This window comes from Rhodamnia argentea, chromosome 5 (assembly GCF_020921035.1).
Source record: "Rhodamnia argentea isolate NSW1041297 chromosome 5, ASM2092103v1, whole genome shotgun sequence".
NCBI lineage: Eukaryota > Viridiplantae > Streptophyta > Magnoliopsida > Myrtales > Myrtaceae > Rhodamnia > Rhodamnia argentea.
Window position 1 is genome coordinate 15,708,963 of NC_063154.1, and position 18,558 is coordinate 15,727,520.

Here is an 18,558-nt window from a genome sequence, read left to right on the forward strand (position 1 = left end):
CGCCATGTAGCTCAGCCTCGAACAGCTACAACTCAGCTCCGACGCCTCTGATTCATTCACTGATCGAGGCTGCCACTGTCCAGCCCCTGGGCGCTGCTGTTTCAGTCCTGTTCGAGGTTGTTTTAGCCTCGTTTTTTATTGAAATTCAACAACTAGCTTGCTTTGCTATTTGGTGCTAGAGTCCTGTGTTGTTTAGAGCTCAAAATTCAACTTAAAAGGGCATTTTTTGGGCGATTACTCAGGGCTGCGCGTTGCGGGAATTTGGCTTAGGAAAAGGTATAATTTTATCATCCACCCTTTGATTGCAATCCGTGCTTACTTGCTTGAGAATTTGCACATATGTTCTAATACTTTGACGTAGGAACATCAATTCAACCCCAAATTGCCCTCTAAGCCGAGATTTTCAGAAAACGCAAAAATATGATACGAAAAAGGGTCCAGAAAAAGGTGGAAATAGCTCAAGGGCTATAACATAGACAATGTGGCACGATAGACCTGACTGGATTTCTAACTATGGAGATTAGCCTCCAACTTGAAATTCAACAAGCTACTTGTCCAAAAGAAAGAGTACATGGTATATTCATAGCAACTGCTCCAAGGAACCAATGCACAAGTTGAGACCCAGAGTGTAAAAGGAGGACAGTAAACCAACCCGCAGCTTCAATTGTCTTTTCTCAATCATAGGAGAAGCTGCTAGCACCTTAGTGCATTGATGGAGACAGATCGGTGATCGCACATACCTGAAAGAACATTGTGTACTCTTTTTCTGCGAAGATGCCAGTGAATTTTGCCTTCCTCCAATATGCATTTGTCTTCAGGTCATCCGAAACCAACGCTTCCTGCTTGTATAATATGTGATACCAACAAAAGGTGCCCTCAAAGGTTGAAACAGACCTAAATTCAACAGAGCTCCAAACTATTCAAGGTAAAACTGTCGAGATTATGGAATTATATCTATACAACATATTTTCAAATTTCTGTTATCTGCTTCATTGGCTACGGATGTCACAGCACAAACAACCAAGCCCAGTGCTTTCCTCTACCAAATCAAACTCCCTACTTTGAAGTATGTGCTGTTCCTGAATAAGCAAGCATCATCACATTCACATGCTACAGTTCTTAACCAAAAAAAAAGCAATTACCAGCACTCATTTGGGCTATTAGAAAATCATAAGAGACAGGACGAACACTGCTTACTTTGATTCTCTTTCAAAATAGAACATTTCAACCAGTTAATGGTAAAGCCAAACTATTGACGCAAATCATATATGTGTTGTGTTAAAGGCAAAAGCATATATCACCATGATCCAGCGCCAATGCTTTTCTTTTTCCCCTCAGATATATACCAAACAGTTTATCTACATAAATCAAACTAGAGTCTTTCCAAAAGAAACATTGCAAAACTTCAGTACCAACAAAGTAGACAATGCACATAAATACGTGGTAGCCAGAACTTATTATTAGCAAAACTATACATGGTACACTCAACATCCGGAGATGGTGGACCAATCCAAGCACAGAACCTTTCCATGTCAAGAGCACATCTCTTGATAAAAGAGAATAGGTGAAGAAAATTGTAAGAGAACATCCATATATCAAACTGCAAGCTGCTGAAGACATCAAAAAGCTCCCTCCATCCCTCTCTCTGAATGGACACAAATTCTGACAACTCGGAAGGAGATTAACAGACACAGATAGAATGCTGTACAGAATGCAGAATCATGAAGGTCCCTTCGCATGAAAGAAAAAGGCCAAATGCAAAGATGCTATCCTCTCCTTGGAAGCCATGCAAAAGAAATTAGAAAAACAGACAATATGGAATATCAAAGCCGATAGAGATAATCATGAGTGGAACTTGAAAAGGAGGAAGAATGACTGAATTGGTCCACCATAAACTCCATGGAACCGGGAAAGAAATGAAAAACTAAGTAAAAGCAGAAAGTGCAAGAAGGATAAATGGATCCTTTCAATTCCCAGTCAAAAGGAGAACAGCGGCACTGACAAGCAGGAACACAGGAGAGTTCCATTCTTTTCCACTACCTCCATGATATAAATGGCTTTTAATAAGGATGCTCTAATCGAGATGGAAATGGTGAGTTAAGCTCAGAAATCAACGAAACGATAACCAAGCACATTGAAACCCACTAAAAATGAGGTTCGCTGCAGAATAAAATGCCAAGTTTCATCTCACATTACCCAGTTTCAATATTCACTCAAACTAACTGGCCCTGAAAAAACCAGTGCTGCTTATGCTAGCCCACAACCGCGAACTGTGTCCTGGATTATGCTCAGCATATCTGATACAGTCAACTCTCCATAAAGTATCGAGTTAGAATGATAAATGGAGCTTATCTAACTAAACTAAGGTCTTTTGACCCAAAAAATAAAAAATAAGCCCAGGTCTTTCTAACTCCAGGAAGATGCTTAGTGGATGCAGCTCAAGCTCTAACTATTTTCTAGACTATAGTATCTGTCCCCACCACAACAGACGATTAAACAAAGAATGTAATTGAGTTCAATCGCCAAAAGGAGTACAAAAGTGAAAAAACCTAGATTGATCATACTAAGACTCCACATAGTATTACAAATATGTCAGCCCCAGAGGAACAGAACAGTTCAGTGGACAGTACGTGGATCTTCTCATTAACATCCTTTTCAACTAAAATACAATGGTTCAACTCAGGAAAACAAGGCATGCGTAGGTTTGGATACTTTATCTTCTCCTCTTTAACATCATGATGCTAAAAAAATCAATCACATTTTATCTTCCAACTCCACCATCCTTCAACATCTCAAAATTAAATCATCGACTAAACCAAACACTTCATCACCAGAACCAATCATCAACAAAATAGATAAAGCATGTAAAACAAAATGCAAGCATAGAACGTAAAAAGGTTCAAGCAAACTTCAAGAGAACTCTTCATGTTTTATCAATAATCCATCCCAGGACAAACAGAAGATCCCAAGGAGGAAAAAAAATAAAAACCACCGGAGAAGTTAGAAAAGTTGCTGCATAATATACATTAGCTTTACTACAAGATCAAAGACTAGGAGAACATGACAAGGGAATTGCCAGTACCTCGACAGGTTGAAATACAACAAACAACCATGCGAAAGAGAGCTACAAAAGCAGCCTTACTACCCTAAGCAGCCTTAACCTTATCGTCATTGACCACAGAAAGTATAGGCAAACTGCTTAGGAACTCATCAAGACCTTCGAAAAACTCAGTCCCTTCATCCTCCTCACCATTTCCTGTCCTATTCCCTTGACTCACAACTCTTGCGGGCTCTTCCACCTCATTACTAAACTCCACATTCAAATCCAACTTACCCATTCCCGCTTTTGCCGTCTGTTTCCTCGTAGAACTCCCCGTCGCCTTCTTACTTGACTCTGTCCCCTTCTTACTAGACTCTGTCCTCTCCCCACCTTTCGCAGCAGTCCCACTAACCACATTATCCCCACCACCATTATTTCCCTGCTCATCCGCATCCGCATTCCCTCTTCTTGTTCTCTCTATTGGCACTTTATTAGCAACACTTCTACTCCCCAGACTCTTCCTCTTGACTCTCCTTGTCTTTCTTTTACTCCCCCACTCTTCACCGGAATCCGCACTTGATTCCGAAAGCTCTACATAAACATCGTCATCGTCATAATACACCCTTGGGGCAGGTCTCTGCCCAGCATTCCCGCCTTTTTGCTCTCCCTGAGAAGTTCCTTGCCCAGGAGCAGGGCATGCAACCATACGTGACATAGGCATCCAACCAGAGGCACCCTCAGTTTGACTTGGTAGCCCCGGAAACCCAATTGGGAAGAACCCCCAACAAGAAAAGTGCGTATCTTTCTCAGACACAGGCGGCGACGGTATCACCACCGCTTGAAATGCCCTCTTGCAATTCTGGCACTTGAGCACACACTCCGCATAAACCCTAGGGTACTCGTAGAGATAGTAACAGTACGGGCACGCAGTCCAGAAGGTGGCCGACACCGACTCGGTAGCTTGGCTCGCTAGCCGGGTAGGCCGAGGCTGCACCGGCGTGCCGTTCCCGAAAACCGGCCTCTCATTCTCAACCGGAGCATTCCAATCGTTACCCCGAATATTTCTAGACGGAGGCGTCTGACTCCCAAGCTGTCCCAACAAGCTAAGCTTCAATTCGTTATCGTACAATGCCTTCTTGCTAGGGTTCGACAGCACCGACCACGCGTCGGAGACGAGCCTAAGAGCCTGATCGGCGAAGGGGAAGCGGTTCCTCTCCGGACTCAGGAGCAGCGTGAGCCTGCGGAAATGGGTCGCGATCAGCTCCAGGCTCTGGGTCAGGTGGCCGAGCTGGAGGATCGCGTACCAGTCGGGCTGGTTGTTGACCAGCGACTCGCCGGCGAGGAGGGTGTCGACGACGGCGAGCATGTGGTCGGCGTATTCGAGCCCCGGGTCGGACTCCCGGGCCCGGATCGCGAAGGTCCGGGTCCCCTGGAAGTCTCGCGTGGCGAGGAGCTTCGCCGCCGCCGTGAGCCACCGCTCCGCCTCCGCCCTGTGGCCCTGGCTGCTTCCACCATCCATTTCTCTCTCTGCAAACTCTCTCTCTCTCTATAAAAAGATGTACTTTTTCCCAAAGCTCGTTTGGCTGCTCCGGAGAGAAAGTTTTGGTCTTGCGAAGCGGGAGTTGACGAAAGAGGACAGCAGAGCGGGGGGAGAATTACTACTTAACCAGGAAGCGCGACGGCGGAGAGAGCCGGGGGTGTTTTGGTCATTTCGTCCGGGACCTTACCTGCGAGGACGAGGTGGGGCTCTTTAACGCTGTCAGATTTCGGAGGACGAATGGGGAGGAGGGCCGCTACAGTGCTACTTGGGAAGACGAGGCTGACAGGTCTTGAAGTGAAAACTGCTCGGGTAATGAGAAAATCTTGTTTTTTTAGGACTTTTTTTTACACATGTTTGGATTGATTGTCACACTAGAATTTTTTTTTTTTTTTTGCGTTTTCTTTTTTGGGGTTTTTTTTTTATGCACTAAAAAAAGTACTATTCTTGCTAAGATAAAACAACATGTTCCGCCGAAAATGGGCGTCGTCCCAGACAGTGAAAGATCTTTGGACGCAGAGCTAATTCTTAATTTTATTCTGTGATTGTTTTCGGTAGGAACTCTGCTCGGCGTTGTAACATAGATGAACGGCGTATTTAAAGACGAAAAGGCTGCGAGCGACGACGGAGACCGAAAAGGGGGAGACCGAAAAGGGGAACGATATTAATAAATCGAGAAAGTGAGAAAGTAAAATCGGGGATATGCATTTTCATAATGATCCCCCTTCATGATTACATGCCGGCAAGTATACGGCACACCGATTACAACAGTTCCCTAGCGGTTATTATTGTGAGTACGATTACAGATGAACGTCGAATTTAAAGACAAAAAGATGAATGGTGATGGAGATTGAAGAGGCATTAATATTGAAGAAATGAGAAAGTAGATTTGGGTATTATGCGTTTCGATGATGATCACTTTCCACGACTACGCACCGCCGTTCACTCGCAGTTATTCCTTGTGTTCGATCGATACTCTTGGTCTCATGATCTCTCCTCGCTTCCAATACTTAAACCAGGTTCGAAGATAGCCCCAAGCCTTTGCTTGCTCCGTCAATGAGCTTTATTGAACACCTCTCGGCTGCTTGTCAATGCCAATTCCGCCTAGCAGTTGATGATCCTTCTTCATAGATGTCAATATTCATGGCATATAATTGTCGGTTTATCCGATGGCTTGAACTGCTTTCACCGACCAATCGTTCTTGATAGATTGCATTCAATTACACATCGATAGCAGTATGTTATATAGTTGTTTAGGTCCACGCGACATGTTTATCGGCCAATTAGTTTTGCAATTATAAAAACCATGTCGATGATATCAAACAAACTCAGTTAACCGATCAAACCTACAATTTGTCGATTTGACAGAATTGGTTATTTCTTCTGTCGTATGCCACCCCATGGTCAAAAATGCAAATTACCCCTCTTTAAAAACCAGATACTATCAAATACTACAAGTCCCTCACAAACCCCATCTCTCCTCCCCCACCCGACCCTCGGCCATGATCTCGAGCCGCCAAAGGTCGTCCATGCCAGGAGGAGGCTAATATCCTCGACCCAAGGCCGGGGACATCGAGATGTGACGCCGATCAAACTAAGATTGCGACTAATGGGGTTGGCGGCGAGGCCTGCGATGAAAGGGTTCATCGGTGGTATTGATTTTCGGTTTGGGTGTGGTAGGAAATTCAGGGTTTGGGCGGGGGTAATATGAGAAAGGAAATGACATCGTTGCAAGCAATGCTAGATGTGAAGAAATAAAATAGTTTTAAAGTTGAATATTCAAGATGCAAACATGCAGTTATGAAAACAGGGGAAAAATAATTGTTACTAATTACACGATCTTTTGAAATTTGAGTAGTACTTTAGATTTTGACGGGGAAAAAAAATTACCGGCTTGAGAAAACGATGTGGCAGCTAATATCTTTATTTTAACTCAATAAACACCGGCGGTGTAGTTGACGTCAGAATATTACACGTAATAGAGCGACAAATTTTGATGAAAGAATGACATTTAACGGATTCAAAAGTCTTATTTGATAAAAATAAAGTTAAGAGATCATTCTAGAAATGAATAATTTAAAAAAAAAATTTACAATAGTGAACGACTAAAATATGTCTTCATCATTCATGAAGATTTTTACATATAAATTGTTGTCTGTCTAACAGAAATTGGAGATATTCTCCTTACTCGTATTATTTACATTGTACAAGCTCCTTTTTATAGTACAATGAAAGGTGAAGTAAGAAAACAATAAACGAAGATACATGGAATCATCTCCAATGTTGGATTGATTAGATTGATAGAATTTGATCAGTAATAATCTTGGAAATCTCGAGTTGATCAAACATGATCCGTAATTGATCTTCGCATATCTCTAACACTCTCTTTCAAGCTGGTGGCCGATATATATCCAAGACGCCTAGCTTGCTTAGTAGATATGCGTGTTGCCTTTGACATAATGGCTTGATAAAGAGATCAGCACGTTGTTTTGAGGTTTCAATTCCATTTGTCTTGATTACCCCTTCTTGGGTCTTCTCTCGAGTGTAGACATTTTGGCCAGGGCTTGATGTTCAACTTCAACTAACGATAACGATACATTTGACTATTTCTTCGTTTTCCACGAAAGCGAGAATTTTCCCAACTTGATACAAATGATAGTGATGGATCTTCGACGCATGGGACATGTGGCATCGTCCGTGTCACAATAAGCTGTCATTTCCAAATTACAATCTCAAGAAAGAAATATTCCGAGCCATGGACATTTTTTAAAATATTTTACAATCTTCAAGGCCGTATTCATGTGAGACTCCTTCGGGTTGTGCATGAATTGATCGAGCGTATGTACTGCATAGCATATAGCTGGTCTAGTCATGGTGAGATATATAAGTTTCCCTACAAGCCTATGATAGCGGGATGGATCTTCAAGTTGTGAGTTATCAACTTCAGAAGAAGATCCAGTGTTGTAATCGACTGAAGTTATCTTGATAGGGATGATCAATGATTTACATCCCGATAAGCCTGCTTCTAATATAATTTCTAAAACAAATTTCCAATGGCTAGGAGAAATCCCTAAAGTTTGAATGAGCAATTGCAATTCCAAGAAAATATTGGGAGATCCCAAGTTTTTAATACATAAAGTACAATGCATGCGTTCCTTAAAACTCTTGACGCCCAATTCATTGTTTCTCATAATGCGTATGCCATCAACATCTATTATTAGATAGGTTAATGACGTACCTTTTGTCCATGTGAAAAGTGCATAATCATGCTTGGACTGTTTGAAATCTATGGTTGTAAGGGCTGTAGTGAACTTTGCATACCATCGTTGAGAAGCCGGTTTGAGATTATAAAGCGATTTACAGAGACAAGATACTCCAGACTCCCCTATCACTCGTAATCCGATTGGAAAATCCATGTATGTTTCTTCATCAAGATCTTCATGAAGAAAAGCATTATGAACATCCATTTGATATAATTACTAATTGCGAAAAGCAGCAATAGAAAGAAAAGAATGAATTGTAAAGTCTTTTGCTATCGGAGAGAATGTCTCATGACAATCAAAACCTTCATGTTGCGTGAATCCTTTGGCTACTAATCAAGCCTTATATCATTCAACAGATCCATCAACCTTGTACTTAATCTTATACAACCATTTGTAGCCAATGGGATTGCGATGAGAAGGTAATCCCAAGTGTAACTCTTTATCAAGGCATGTAGTTCTGCTTCCATGATCTTCTGCCAACATGGATTAGGAACCGCTTCATGAGATATGACTAACATAGCACATATGCTTTGCAGACAGAGGATCAAACGAAACATAAGTGGAGATAGGGAATCGAGAGATGCACGTAAATAATCCTTAGTCCACGTGGGTGGTCGAGTAATCCGGCCTAACGTCGAGGGGGAATATGCTTAGGCCTAAGAAATGTTAACTCCTTAGTAGATTGCGGAGACGTCAATTTCGATGAAGGGATAGAATGCTCATCCACTGACATTATAGATTCTTCAACCGGATAACTTAGAGTTGATCGGGAAAGTCTAGTGATTTCCATTACTAGAGAGGAAGTTTGAATATCCAGAGATGGGGCGAGCATATATTATGAAGCAGGAGATAAATCTTCTTCGGATAAAAATCGTATGTGGGAAGGATTCGAGCCATAAGGCTCGATTAAAGATACCTCATCCTGAAATAGAAAAATGTCTTCGTTGCAAATGACGTCTCTGTTTATGAAGAAGTTACCTATTGATGGCTAACGTTTCTAAAGAGTTGGATATCCCTTGAAGATACATCGTCAAGCCCGGTGGCTCATTTTGCCACGAGGTCCCAAGGTAGTAATATAGCACGAACGGCCAAAAACTCTCAAGTGGTGAATCTTAGACTCTTTATCAAAGAGAGCTTCAAAGGGGGTACGACCGTTTAGCATGGGATTGATGATGGTGTTTACGCTCAACAATCTCCCCAAAAAGTTTCAGGAACAGATGCTTGGAATTTAAGAGCACGAGCAACTTCTAGAAGATGACGGTGATTACGCTCAACAATTCCATATTGACATTATGAATTAAACCAACCATGCAACTAAATAGTATCTTTGTCACTCCAGAAACAAAATTATATACTAAGCCATATCCTACTATTTTTGGTCTTTACACGAGCTCTATAGGAATTTGTGGCCATATCAATCACATCATTATTTACTTTATTGGTGCATAAGGATTCTATAGCATTCACCAATCTCTATAAAAAAGAGAGAAGGTATACCAATTCTACCAAAATGGGAAAACCAATCACTACGTAACTGACAATACCTAATTGGGAAGAGAAGTACAAATACAAACTACAAATACAAATACATGACAGTTTGACTAATACCTCATTAGTTTCCATAACAAGGGTGAGGGATAACCACCATCAGTCCACAAGTTAACATCCTGCATCGTATTCCTAATATTTATCGACTTGTTCTTATAGTTAACTAGTTTTTGGTGGATCATCGGTAGAGATAGAGAAATCGGAAGGGTCTGAAGCGGTTGAGAGTGCTCGAATCAAATCATACAAGCTACAAGTACAGGCTCTTGAGGGAGACATATGAAATCCTTGTCGTATCCAAATCCCAAATACGAAACAATATTTGGGTGTACATCTCCCATCAACCGAGGAATCCAATTGAAGACAACAATACGATGACCCCGCACTAACCGTTTCACAGCAACAAGCATGCAATCATTATGGAAGCCCTTGAACATTGTAGTTCCACCACTTCCCATACCGATCATCGTATCTGATACGAAGATCTTACCAATCCGAGTCCCCCCAATGCGGTGATGAGCCCCTCCACCACTTCCCTCGGTCATATCGCTTTCCAAATTGACGAGTAGGTTTGATGTAGAACAGCTGGTATGTTATTTTTTGGAAAAACGCGATCGCCGGAAATCAGGGCGATTCCACCTCTAATTGGCATTTGGGGCTGGCGAGCTCGGATTGTACTCAAATTGGGTCGGTCGTATGGAAACGGGCCGCCGATCAATACTCACAACTTTGCTGTGACTAACATCGTATTTTCGTGTTTTAGAGTCGTTTAGATAGGTTTTCGAGCAATTTTTCGATTTTATGCAACTTTGCGATATATCCTATCGCAATATTAGATTTGATTTCTATTTTGATTTGACTAGATTTGATTTCCATTATCTTGTTTTATGTTATTCTAGTTCCAAAAGGAATCATATCTATATAAAGGACTTCCCCCTATGTAATCTTGACGATTCAATTTATCAATTTCAGTCAATCTTTTGGAAAAGCTTTCTTGTTATCACTTCCTCTACGTCATTTGGTATCATAGCAAGGTTCTCCCTACGATGATGACTAATAACATGAATCGAAATACCTCCGTAGCTGAGGACCATCTCGATGCGCCTTTACACGAGAGGAGTTTACCCGGTTTGCTGTGGAAACTCGGCGAACTTTATAGGATAACCAACGAACGATGCAAGAATTGCTTGCCGCAATCCAATGTTTGTCTACAAACCCTAACCCTAACCCCGGGCATTCTTCCCGGCCGAATAAGTTCCGATCGCTCGAGTCCCGGAAGTAGCTGTGGAACAAAGAGCCAACTCCTAGCGCAAGCGTCAAGCTTATGCTGAGGATTTTGATAAAGATAAAGGCGAATTTATGGAGCCGATCCGTAGGGGCTACCAGAATAGAGGCTATCGACGTGATCCAAAACAGTACCAATCGAAGGTCGACCTCCCCACCTTCAGTAGCAATCTCAACATCAAAGACTTCCTTGATTGGCTTTGAGAAGTCAAGAAATTCTTTGATGCCATGGATATTGAAGAGGACCGCCAAGTGAAAATGGTGCCTTACAATGAAGAGTGGTGCCTTAGCATGGAAGGGAACAACCATAATTATCCCGTCATCGTCAAGGTAAGACTCCCATCCAAACCTAGAGTCGGATGAAGCAAATGCTCAAGATGCGATTCCTTCCACTCGACTATGAACAAGTCTTGTTCCAGCAACTCCAAGATCGCAAACAAGGAAGTTGGACGATTCAAGCTTACACGGAGGAATTCCTCCAACTTTCGGCCCGCAATAATCTTGCCGAATCGGAAGCACAACAAACAGCCAAGTATACCAATGGCCTATATTTAAATATCCAAGATCGTGTTTCGCTGCATCGTCTATATTCTATAGAAGACGCACAAGAGATGGCCAAAAAAGTAGAGTTACAATTAGAGCGATCCAACTTCTCAAATCGAGGGGGCAATTATACTCCTTAAGGGGCATGCAGACGAGGAAAATCGCAGGAGGCGGCTAGGTCTTCTAATTGGCAATTCAACAATACTAACCGAAATTCAGGGAGTAATGTTGGAGCGCCCACGCCTTTCGAAACCCCCGCATTAAAGACCCGTGATGTTGTTGCTCTGAATCCCTACACGAAACCCTATCCAAGAAAGTGTTTTAAATGTAATGAACCTAAGCACCATTCGAGTGACTGTCCTCGGCGGAAGGTAGTGAACCCGATCGAGCATGAAGATGAACTTTACGAGAATAATTGGGAGGTAGTAGAAGAGGTGACCGAATAAGAAGGGGAACATGTTAATTGCATGGTTAGACGGCTGTTGTTAGCTCCACGAAAGGATGATTTACAGCGTAATAACCTTTTCCGCACCTGTTGTACTGTCAAAGAGAAGGTCTGCGATGTCATTATTGATAGCAACAGCTATGAGAACATCGTATCAAAGGCACTTGTCGATCACCTCCAACTGAAAACAGAAGCTCATCCCTCGCCTTATACGATTGGTTGGATCTATAAGGGGCAAAAACTTAAGGTAACTAAGATTTATCGTTTACCTATTTCTATGGAAAAATTGTATAAGGATACTATAGTTTGTGATGTTGTCGAGATGGATGCTTGCCACATCTTGCTGAGACGACCGTGGCAATATGATATTGATGTTACTCACTAAGCACATGAGAATGTTTACTCATTTGTGTAGGAGAAGACGAAAATCACTCTTCGTCCTTTAGAGGAAGCTACTCGTGTTTCACAAACTACGCAAAAACAAAACGAAACCGGCATTCTACTTAATGTTCGCAAAAGGAATGGCATGTACTTGATTGTAGACAATGGATCCAAGCAGGAAGCAATCAAAATTCTAGAAGCCCCTCCAACCATTGCTGAAGGCTTTCTCTAGTCTTATTCCCGGGGATTTACCCGATGGGTTACCGCCGATGCGAGACATCCAGCATCAAATTGATTTTCTACCCAATGCTAGTCTTCCAAACCTACCGCATTATCGCATGACTCTGAAGGAAAATCTAATACTACGGGAGAATGTGGAAGAACTTCTTTGAAAAGGGTTTATACGAGAGAGCATGAGCCCTAATGCCATTCCTACCCTCCTTACACCGAAGAAAGATGGAAGCATGCCAATGTGTGTCGACAATCGAGCAATTAACAAAATTAGATACCAAATGACGCAAAGAAAGTGATCACGGGAAAGCTTTTTCAAAAGATTGACTGAAATTGATAAATTGAATCGTTAAGATTACATAAGGGGAAGTCCTTTATATAGATAGGGCTTCTTTTGGAACTAGGATAACATTAAATGAGATAATAGAAATCAAATCTAATCAAATCAATAGAAATCAAATCAAATATTGCGATCGGACATATCGCAAAGTTGCCCAAAATTGAAAAACTACCCAAAAACCTATCCGAACGACTTTGAAACATGAAAATATGACGTTAATCATAGCAAAGCCGTGAGTATTAATCAGCGGCCCGTTTCAATGCGACCGACAAAAATTTGAGCACAATCCGACCTTGCCAGCCCCAAATGCGAATTAGCGGTGGAATCATCCCGATTTACGGCGATCGCGTTTTTTCAAGAAATCACACGCCAGCCGTTCTACATCAAGGTCACTAAGAGGGTGAGGGCCAGAGAGGTGCTTAGATTAGGGTTTAAGGCAGAGAAAGAGGGCATAAGAGGTTTATCCAAAACGAGTTGTTGTTGTTGATGTTTTTCCTTTCTCTTTTTTCGGAGAAAATTACTCACGTCCATCCAAAAACTTTGAGACATCTACCTCAAATTACTCGCCCTTCATTTTTTAATCTTGTTGTGTTCGCGATCCTCGAGTTTAGAATCGGTAGGCAACGCGTCACCTTTTTTCGATCTTTGATGTTCTTGTAATGTCGTAGCGTTATCTCGAGTCCCTCGAGTTTTTCTTCGGCCGCCTCTAATTCATTCCGGAGGGCCGAAAGTTTATTGAAACATGCGGTTCGACATGGCTGATTCTTCGGAACCGCCGGTTCCGGTTCAAGAATCGGCGATTCCGATTCCTAAAAAAGGTGGAACCGGAACCCGCCCTTGAAGGGGCCGGTTCCGGTTCTGTTTTTCAAATTTAATTTTTAAAATAATAAATATTGAAATAAACATAATAAATTATAAATTATAATCAAATTATACATTGTAATAAAATTTGGGGAAAAAAAAAGAGAGATGAGGAATGGACTTGAACTTAATGAATTATCATTAAGCGCATACATATCTTCTTGGGGATAGAAGAATCAAAGCCTATGTAATTTTTTCACCTTTGATAACTCCAACTAACCTCATCGTCAATCGTCGCTACCCATTGTGGTATCCGTGGCGGTGGCATCTCCACAATCCTCACTAAAGAATTCGTGTTCTCGATCCAGTTCTTGGTGTCGAAATCTAGCCTTCGTCCAATCGTCGACACAAGCTCGAACTTCTACGGACTCCGAACTTAATCTTGAAAGGCGAGAGTCCAAAACTAATTCTCTAGCGCTAAATGCTTGTTCAATTACAACTGTTGAAGAAGGGGTTGCTAATAGTTGGCGAGTAATGAGGGCGAGAACTAGGTAATCGATTGAGTAACTCTTCCACTACTTTAGGATTTGGAAATATGTACCGTATTCGGCATCACGAAACTCAAATTGAGTGATTAAATATTTTTCTAATTCAAAAATACTACTCGTTGCCCCTTTTTTTTTTGTCTACTCTTGAGCATATTGTACAATCTACTAAGTGAACCACCAGCTTCGCTTCGTGAGGTAGTAGATTGTAAAAATCCACAATCATTTAAATCATATCTTCTACAAAATTCTCTCTATAATACTACTATAAATTCTTTAATCTCTCCTTGTATATTTGAAATATCTATTGCATCTTCCAAATGTAAATAATCATAATAATATATATTTAGATAATCTGGTAAACCATTTAATTTAATATGTGGATAAAAAATAATACCAACTAAATAGATAAGATGAATTTTGAAATAATAATGCAACCATTTTTCTCGCATTACTAAAATAGTCTGAGTTAATTCAGTAACTTTTTCATATTCACTAAAAACACTACCAATATTAACACACTCCATTAAAAATAAATGTGTAGTATGATAATAAATACCAGATAAAGTATTAGTAGCATCATTAAAAATTTTCAAAAATTCTAAAAAAAATTTTGCAAACGTCTCAATGTTGCGGAAGTAAAATAATTTCGGGAATATTTTACAAAATAAACATACATAATAAATCTTTGTAATCAAAAGTTTGACGAAGCAACTTGTAAATAGAATTTCAACGAGTCGGAATATCTTTTTGGAAACCTTTTTGCCATTTTCCCATGTTGTTTATAAAATTTTCCCCATGCTTTCATAAAATGGACACGACTCCATAAAAATTTAATTGTACCCTTTATTGGGGCGAGAGAAGTCTCAAGAATTCATAAATTATCTTGTACATATAAATTTAAAACATGGCAAGCACATCGAATGTGAAAAAATTGTCCGCCAAAAGAGGGTTTACAAATATTTTCTAAATCGGGAATGGAAGCGATATTTGCGGCGATATTATCAAAATCAATTGAATATACTTTATTTATCAAATTATATTCTTCTAAAACTTGCCTAATTATTTTATAAATATTATGAGCCGAATGCTTTTCATTAAAAATTCGAAATGCAATAAGTCTTTTTTGAATGATCCAGTCGTTATGTGACATCCCGAATTCCGACCCACTTTCGAAGCTTTGAATAAATGAAAGGTCTCATTGATGTATTTCAGTCTAATCTCACTTGGAGTTGATCCCTCTCGAGCAGACTAACCAAATGGGAATGGCTAGCTAGGAAAATCAAGTACGTGGACCTAAGAACTTGATCCTGGATTGACTCTTTGGCCATGAAAATTGTCGAGGGAATATTCTGGACTAATATAGGCCGATCCTAGAATAATTAAGGAACGATTTGGATAATACTCTACGCTTGGATCACGGGTGATTCCGTTTGACCTCGTATGGGTTCCGACCGTCCCTAAATTATTTTGTAACGATCGTGTCCATCGGGACTAGTAATTAACCCTCGCAATTGAATGACAACCAAAATCGCCATGGCTCGAGAAATTCTTAAACGTGATTTTAATCACGGGTCGATACGCGTAACTCCTAAAAGCTGCCCGTTAGTTTGAGATACGCTGAAATTTCTATTGATCGAGATTGATCGCGAATCGAGCTTCGGAATTTGACGTCGGACCTTCGGGGGTTTCAATAAATAAAAATTTTGGACGTTTCCTCATCCTGTGTGCAATTCTTTCGCGGTTCGCCCCAAAGAGATTCAGGAAAAGTAGATTTGGACTGGATATGGGAAAGGACCCATTTGCCCTTGAAAAATACCCCATTTTTCACTTGGACCGAAGGGTATTTTGGTCATTTTCCCCTTTGGCCGAGTTTGACTAGTCAATGTGGGGAGAAAATTATTTTTCCCTCTTGACTTTGTGGACATAACTAATTATTCTTAACCTATATTATTTATTATTTTGGCCCTCTCCTTCTTCATTATCCAAGAACATACTCTCTCTCTCTCTAGCTCATTTTTCTCTCCCTCTCCCTCACTTGGCTGAACTCTCTCTCTCTCACCCTCCATTGCCGAAAATTCTTCAAGCTTTCACCGGAGTTACTTTGGGTCGCTTGGAGTTGCTAGATCGTCGACGAGTCACCGGCCGTGCAAGGATCGCCGGAATCGCCGCTTGGTTCGAGCTTTTCCTCAACCGTTCAACGGAGGTTTTTGCGAGTTTTTGAGGTAGGATTATTTCTAAACCTAAATTAGGTGGTTAGGTTGCTAAGAGACCATGGATTTGTGAAATTTGGATGAAGAAATTGGTGGATTTGAGGTGGAAATGGGGCTGGCCGAAAATTGCAGAAATGGAGGAGAGAGATGCTTGTTCTTGCAATGAATAGTAAATGCAAGAGGATAATTGTTTGGTCAAAGTTTGACCATGGTTACTTTACCAACTCTAGTTACTTTATGTCCAACTATAGTTACTTTATGCTATTATTTAATCATAGTTAGGTTAGTATTTGACTCTAGTTAATTTTGAACCATGGTTAGTTTATATATTAACTAGAGTTACTTTTATGTGACATAAAATTGTTATGACATGGTGCTAATTAGATGTGGCATTATTACTATAGTTTAGTACTATAGTAGAATTATTTGCACGTTAGAAAATTATTATTGTTCAGTCCTCATAAATTCCCACGTTAGTATAATTTTAATTGCACGTTATTCATCTATTGCTACGTTAGCATAATATGGTCGCATGGCGTGGATTGGATACTATGGTAGTATTAATTGATCGGGTAGTCTGGATTAGTCTTTGGATTAGTGTGAATTAATCGGGTGATCTCGAATTATTAATTCTCTAACGTGAGTGAATCACGTGATTCCGAACTATTCTGAGAAAATATGATGGTCGTATTCAATCAAGTCGTCCGAGGCCAAAGTGAGCCGTATTCGTCTGATTGTCCGATACCGAGGAAATGTGAGGGTTGTATTCAATCAAGTCGTCTGAGGCTAAAGTGAGCCGTATTCGCTCGATTGTCTGAGACCGAGGAAATGTGAGGGTCGTATTCAATCAAGTCGTTCGAGGCCAAAGTGAGCCGTATTCGTCCGATTGTCTGAGACCGAGAAAGTATGAAAGTCGTGTTCAATTAAGTCGTCCGAGACCAAAGTGAGTTGTGTTCGACTAATTGTCCGAGACTTAATCCGGTCGTGTTCCTATGTGTCCGAGACCGAGATTTGTGGGTCGTATTCCTTTGTATTTGAGACCCTGGTATATATATAAAGTCGTGTTCCATAAAGGTCCGAGGCTTAATGTTATGAACTTATTTGATGGCGGTGGAGTAACGTGGAATATTCTGGAGTAACGTGGAATATTCTGGAGTACCGTGGAATATTTTCGGAGTAACGTGGATATTTTCGGAGTAATGTGGATATTTATATTAAGGCCCGATACTTTAAACACGGGCCCCGGAGCACGTAGAATATTTTATTGTCGGACTGAGGCGTGGAACGCCGAAACGGGAATAACATAGAATATTTGAGAAGGTGTGAAAATTTTCAGAGAAAGAATGGAATTTTATGGAATTTAATTGTGGAATTTTTGGGTAAGAAAGGGGGATTGTCGGAAATTTTTCAATGAAAATGTGTCGGGAGGTACTAGCGACCTAATCTAGGGTTAGAGATTTTCCTACCGAGATTTTATCTCAACCCGTCGTGGGTTCGTTACTTTTCGGACCCTCCACCGAAATGATCCGACCCAGAGATCGAGACGCCGGGAGAAGTTATGGAGCCTTCGGATGCTGAGTAGCCGCTTGAGATAGCGAGGGCGAGGATTATGATAGTTGTCCTCTCGGTAAGTGTTGTAGGGTGTTGTATTTTGGGTTGTGTAGTAGGCTTCGACCACGTAATCTTTTTGTTTTAGTGGTCATAGGCTTGTACGGTGGCCTCCGAAGCCGTAAGTTTGGAAAATTGTATAGAACATGTGGATATGTATATAAGTTTGTTTTTGCCGTCCCAAGTCATCGTGATGTTAATTGTTTCTGTACGGGGATTCGTTTTTGCTTCCGCATGAATTTGTTAGCCTTTAGATCCGGGAGAACTGTACATAAGCGTGGCCAGGTGGGATGTCGACGAGCTTACGGGGTTCGTGACACGTTACCTATCCAATGACATGTGACACCCATGTAAGAATGAATTTGTCAAGGATCACTCCAAATATCGCTACCTAAATGCATACGTCCATTGAATTTCGCAAAAAACTTTGCCGAAGATTTTTTTTGTTTTTTATAAAGATGCAAAAGTTCGCGTTTAAGAGTCGTTTTTGGAATAGTTGGTGCTTGTGGAACCAACGCAGTATTTATCAAATATTTTAAATTAAAATTTTCACCAGTAGTAAACGGAGCATGATCAAGGGCAATATATTCAGCTAATGTTTGTTTATAAAGTGCATCAGTATAACGGAATAAAGGATGAGTATAAGGATTGGCATACCCAGAAATTTGTTGTTGCCTAGTGTCGATCCCCGTTGCGTTGGATTTTTTTCGTTAGATGTCGACAGAATATTATGTAGCCATCTCCTTTGGTAAATTTGTATGTTTGTGAACAATATTTATAAT

General features: G+C 40.8%; 1 protein-coding gene and 1 long non-coding RNA gene across 3 annotated transcripts; one reads left to right on the top strand and one right to left on the bottom strand.

Annotated features, from left to right (window-relative positions):
- Positions 1-454: 454 nt before the first annotated feature.
- On the bottom strand, positions 455-4,775 carry LOC115746589. Of its 2 annotated transcripts, none has more exons than XM_048279184.1 (2): positions 3,083-4,775; positions 455-894 (listed from the first exon to the last, which is right to left on the bottom strand). In XM_048279184.1, the coding sequence occupies exon 1, from the start codon at positions 4,557-4,559 to the stop codon at positions 3,147-3,149; it is 1,413 nt and encodes a 470-aa protein (XP_048135141.1). In that variant the 5' UTR covers positions 4,560-4,775; the 3' UTR covers positions 455-894; positions 3,083-3,146. The 2 variants fall into 2 exon arrangements, with proteins under 2 accessions (XP_048135141.1, XP_048135142.1); XM_048279185.1 differs by having other exon boundaries at positions 455-916.
- Positions 2,226-2,539, top strand: LOC125315106. The gene is made up of 2 exons (XR_007198467.1): positions 2,226-2,366; positions 2,401-2,539. It is a non-coding gene; the product is annotated as an uncharacterized LOC125315106 (long non-coding RNA).
- Positions 4,776-18,558: the final 13,783 nt, after the last annotated feature.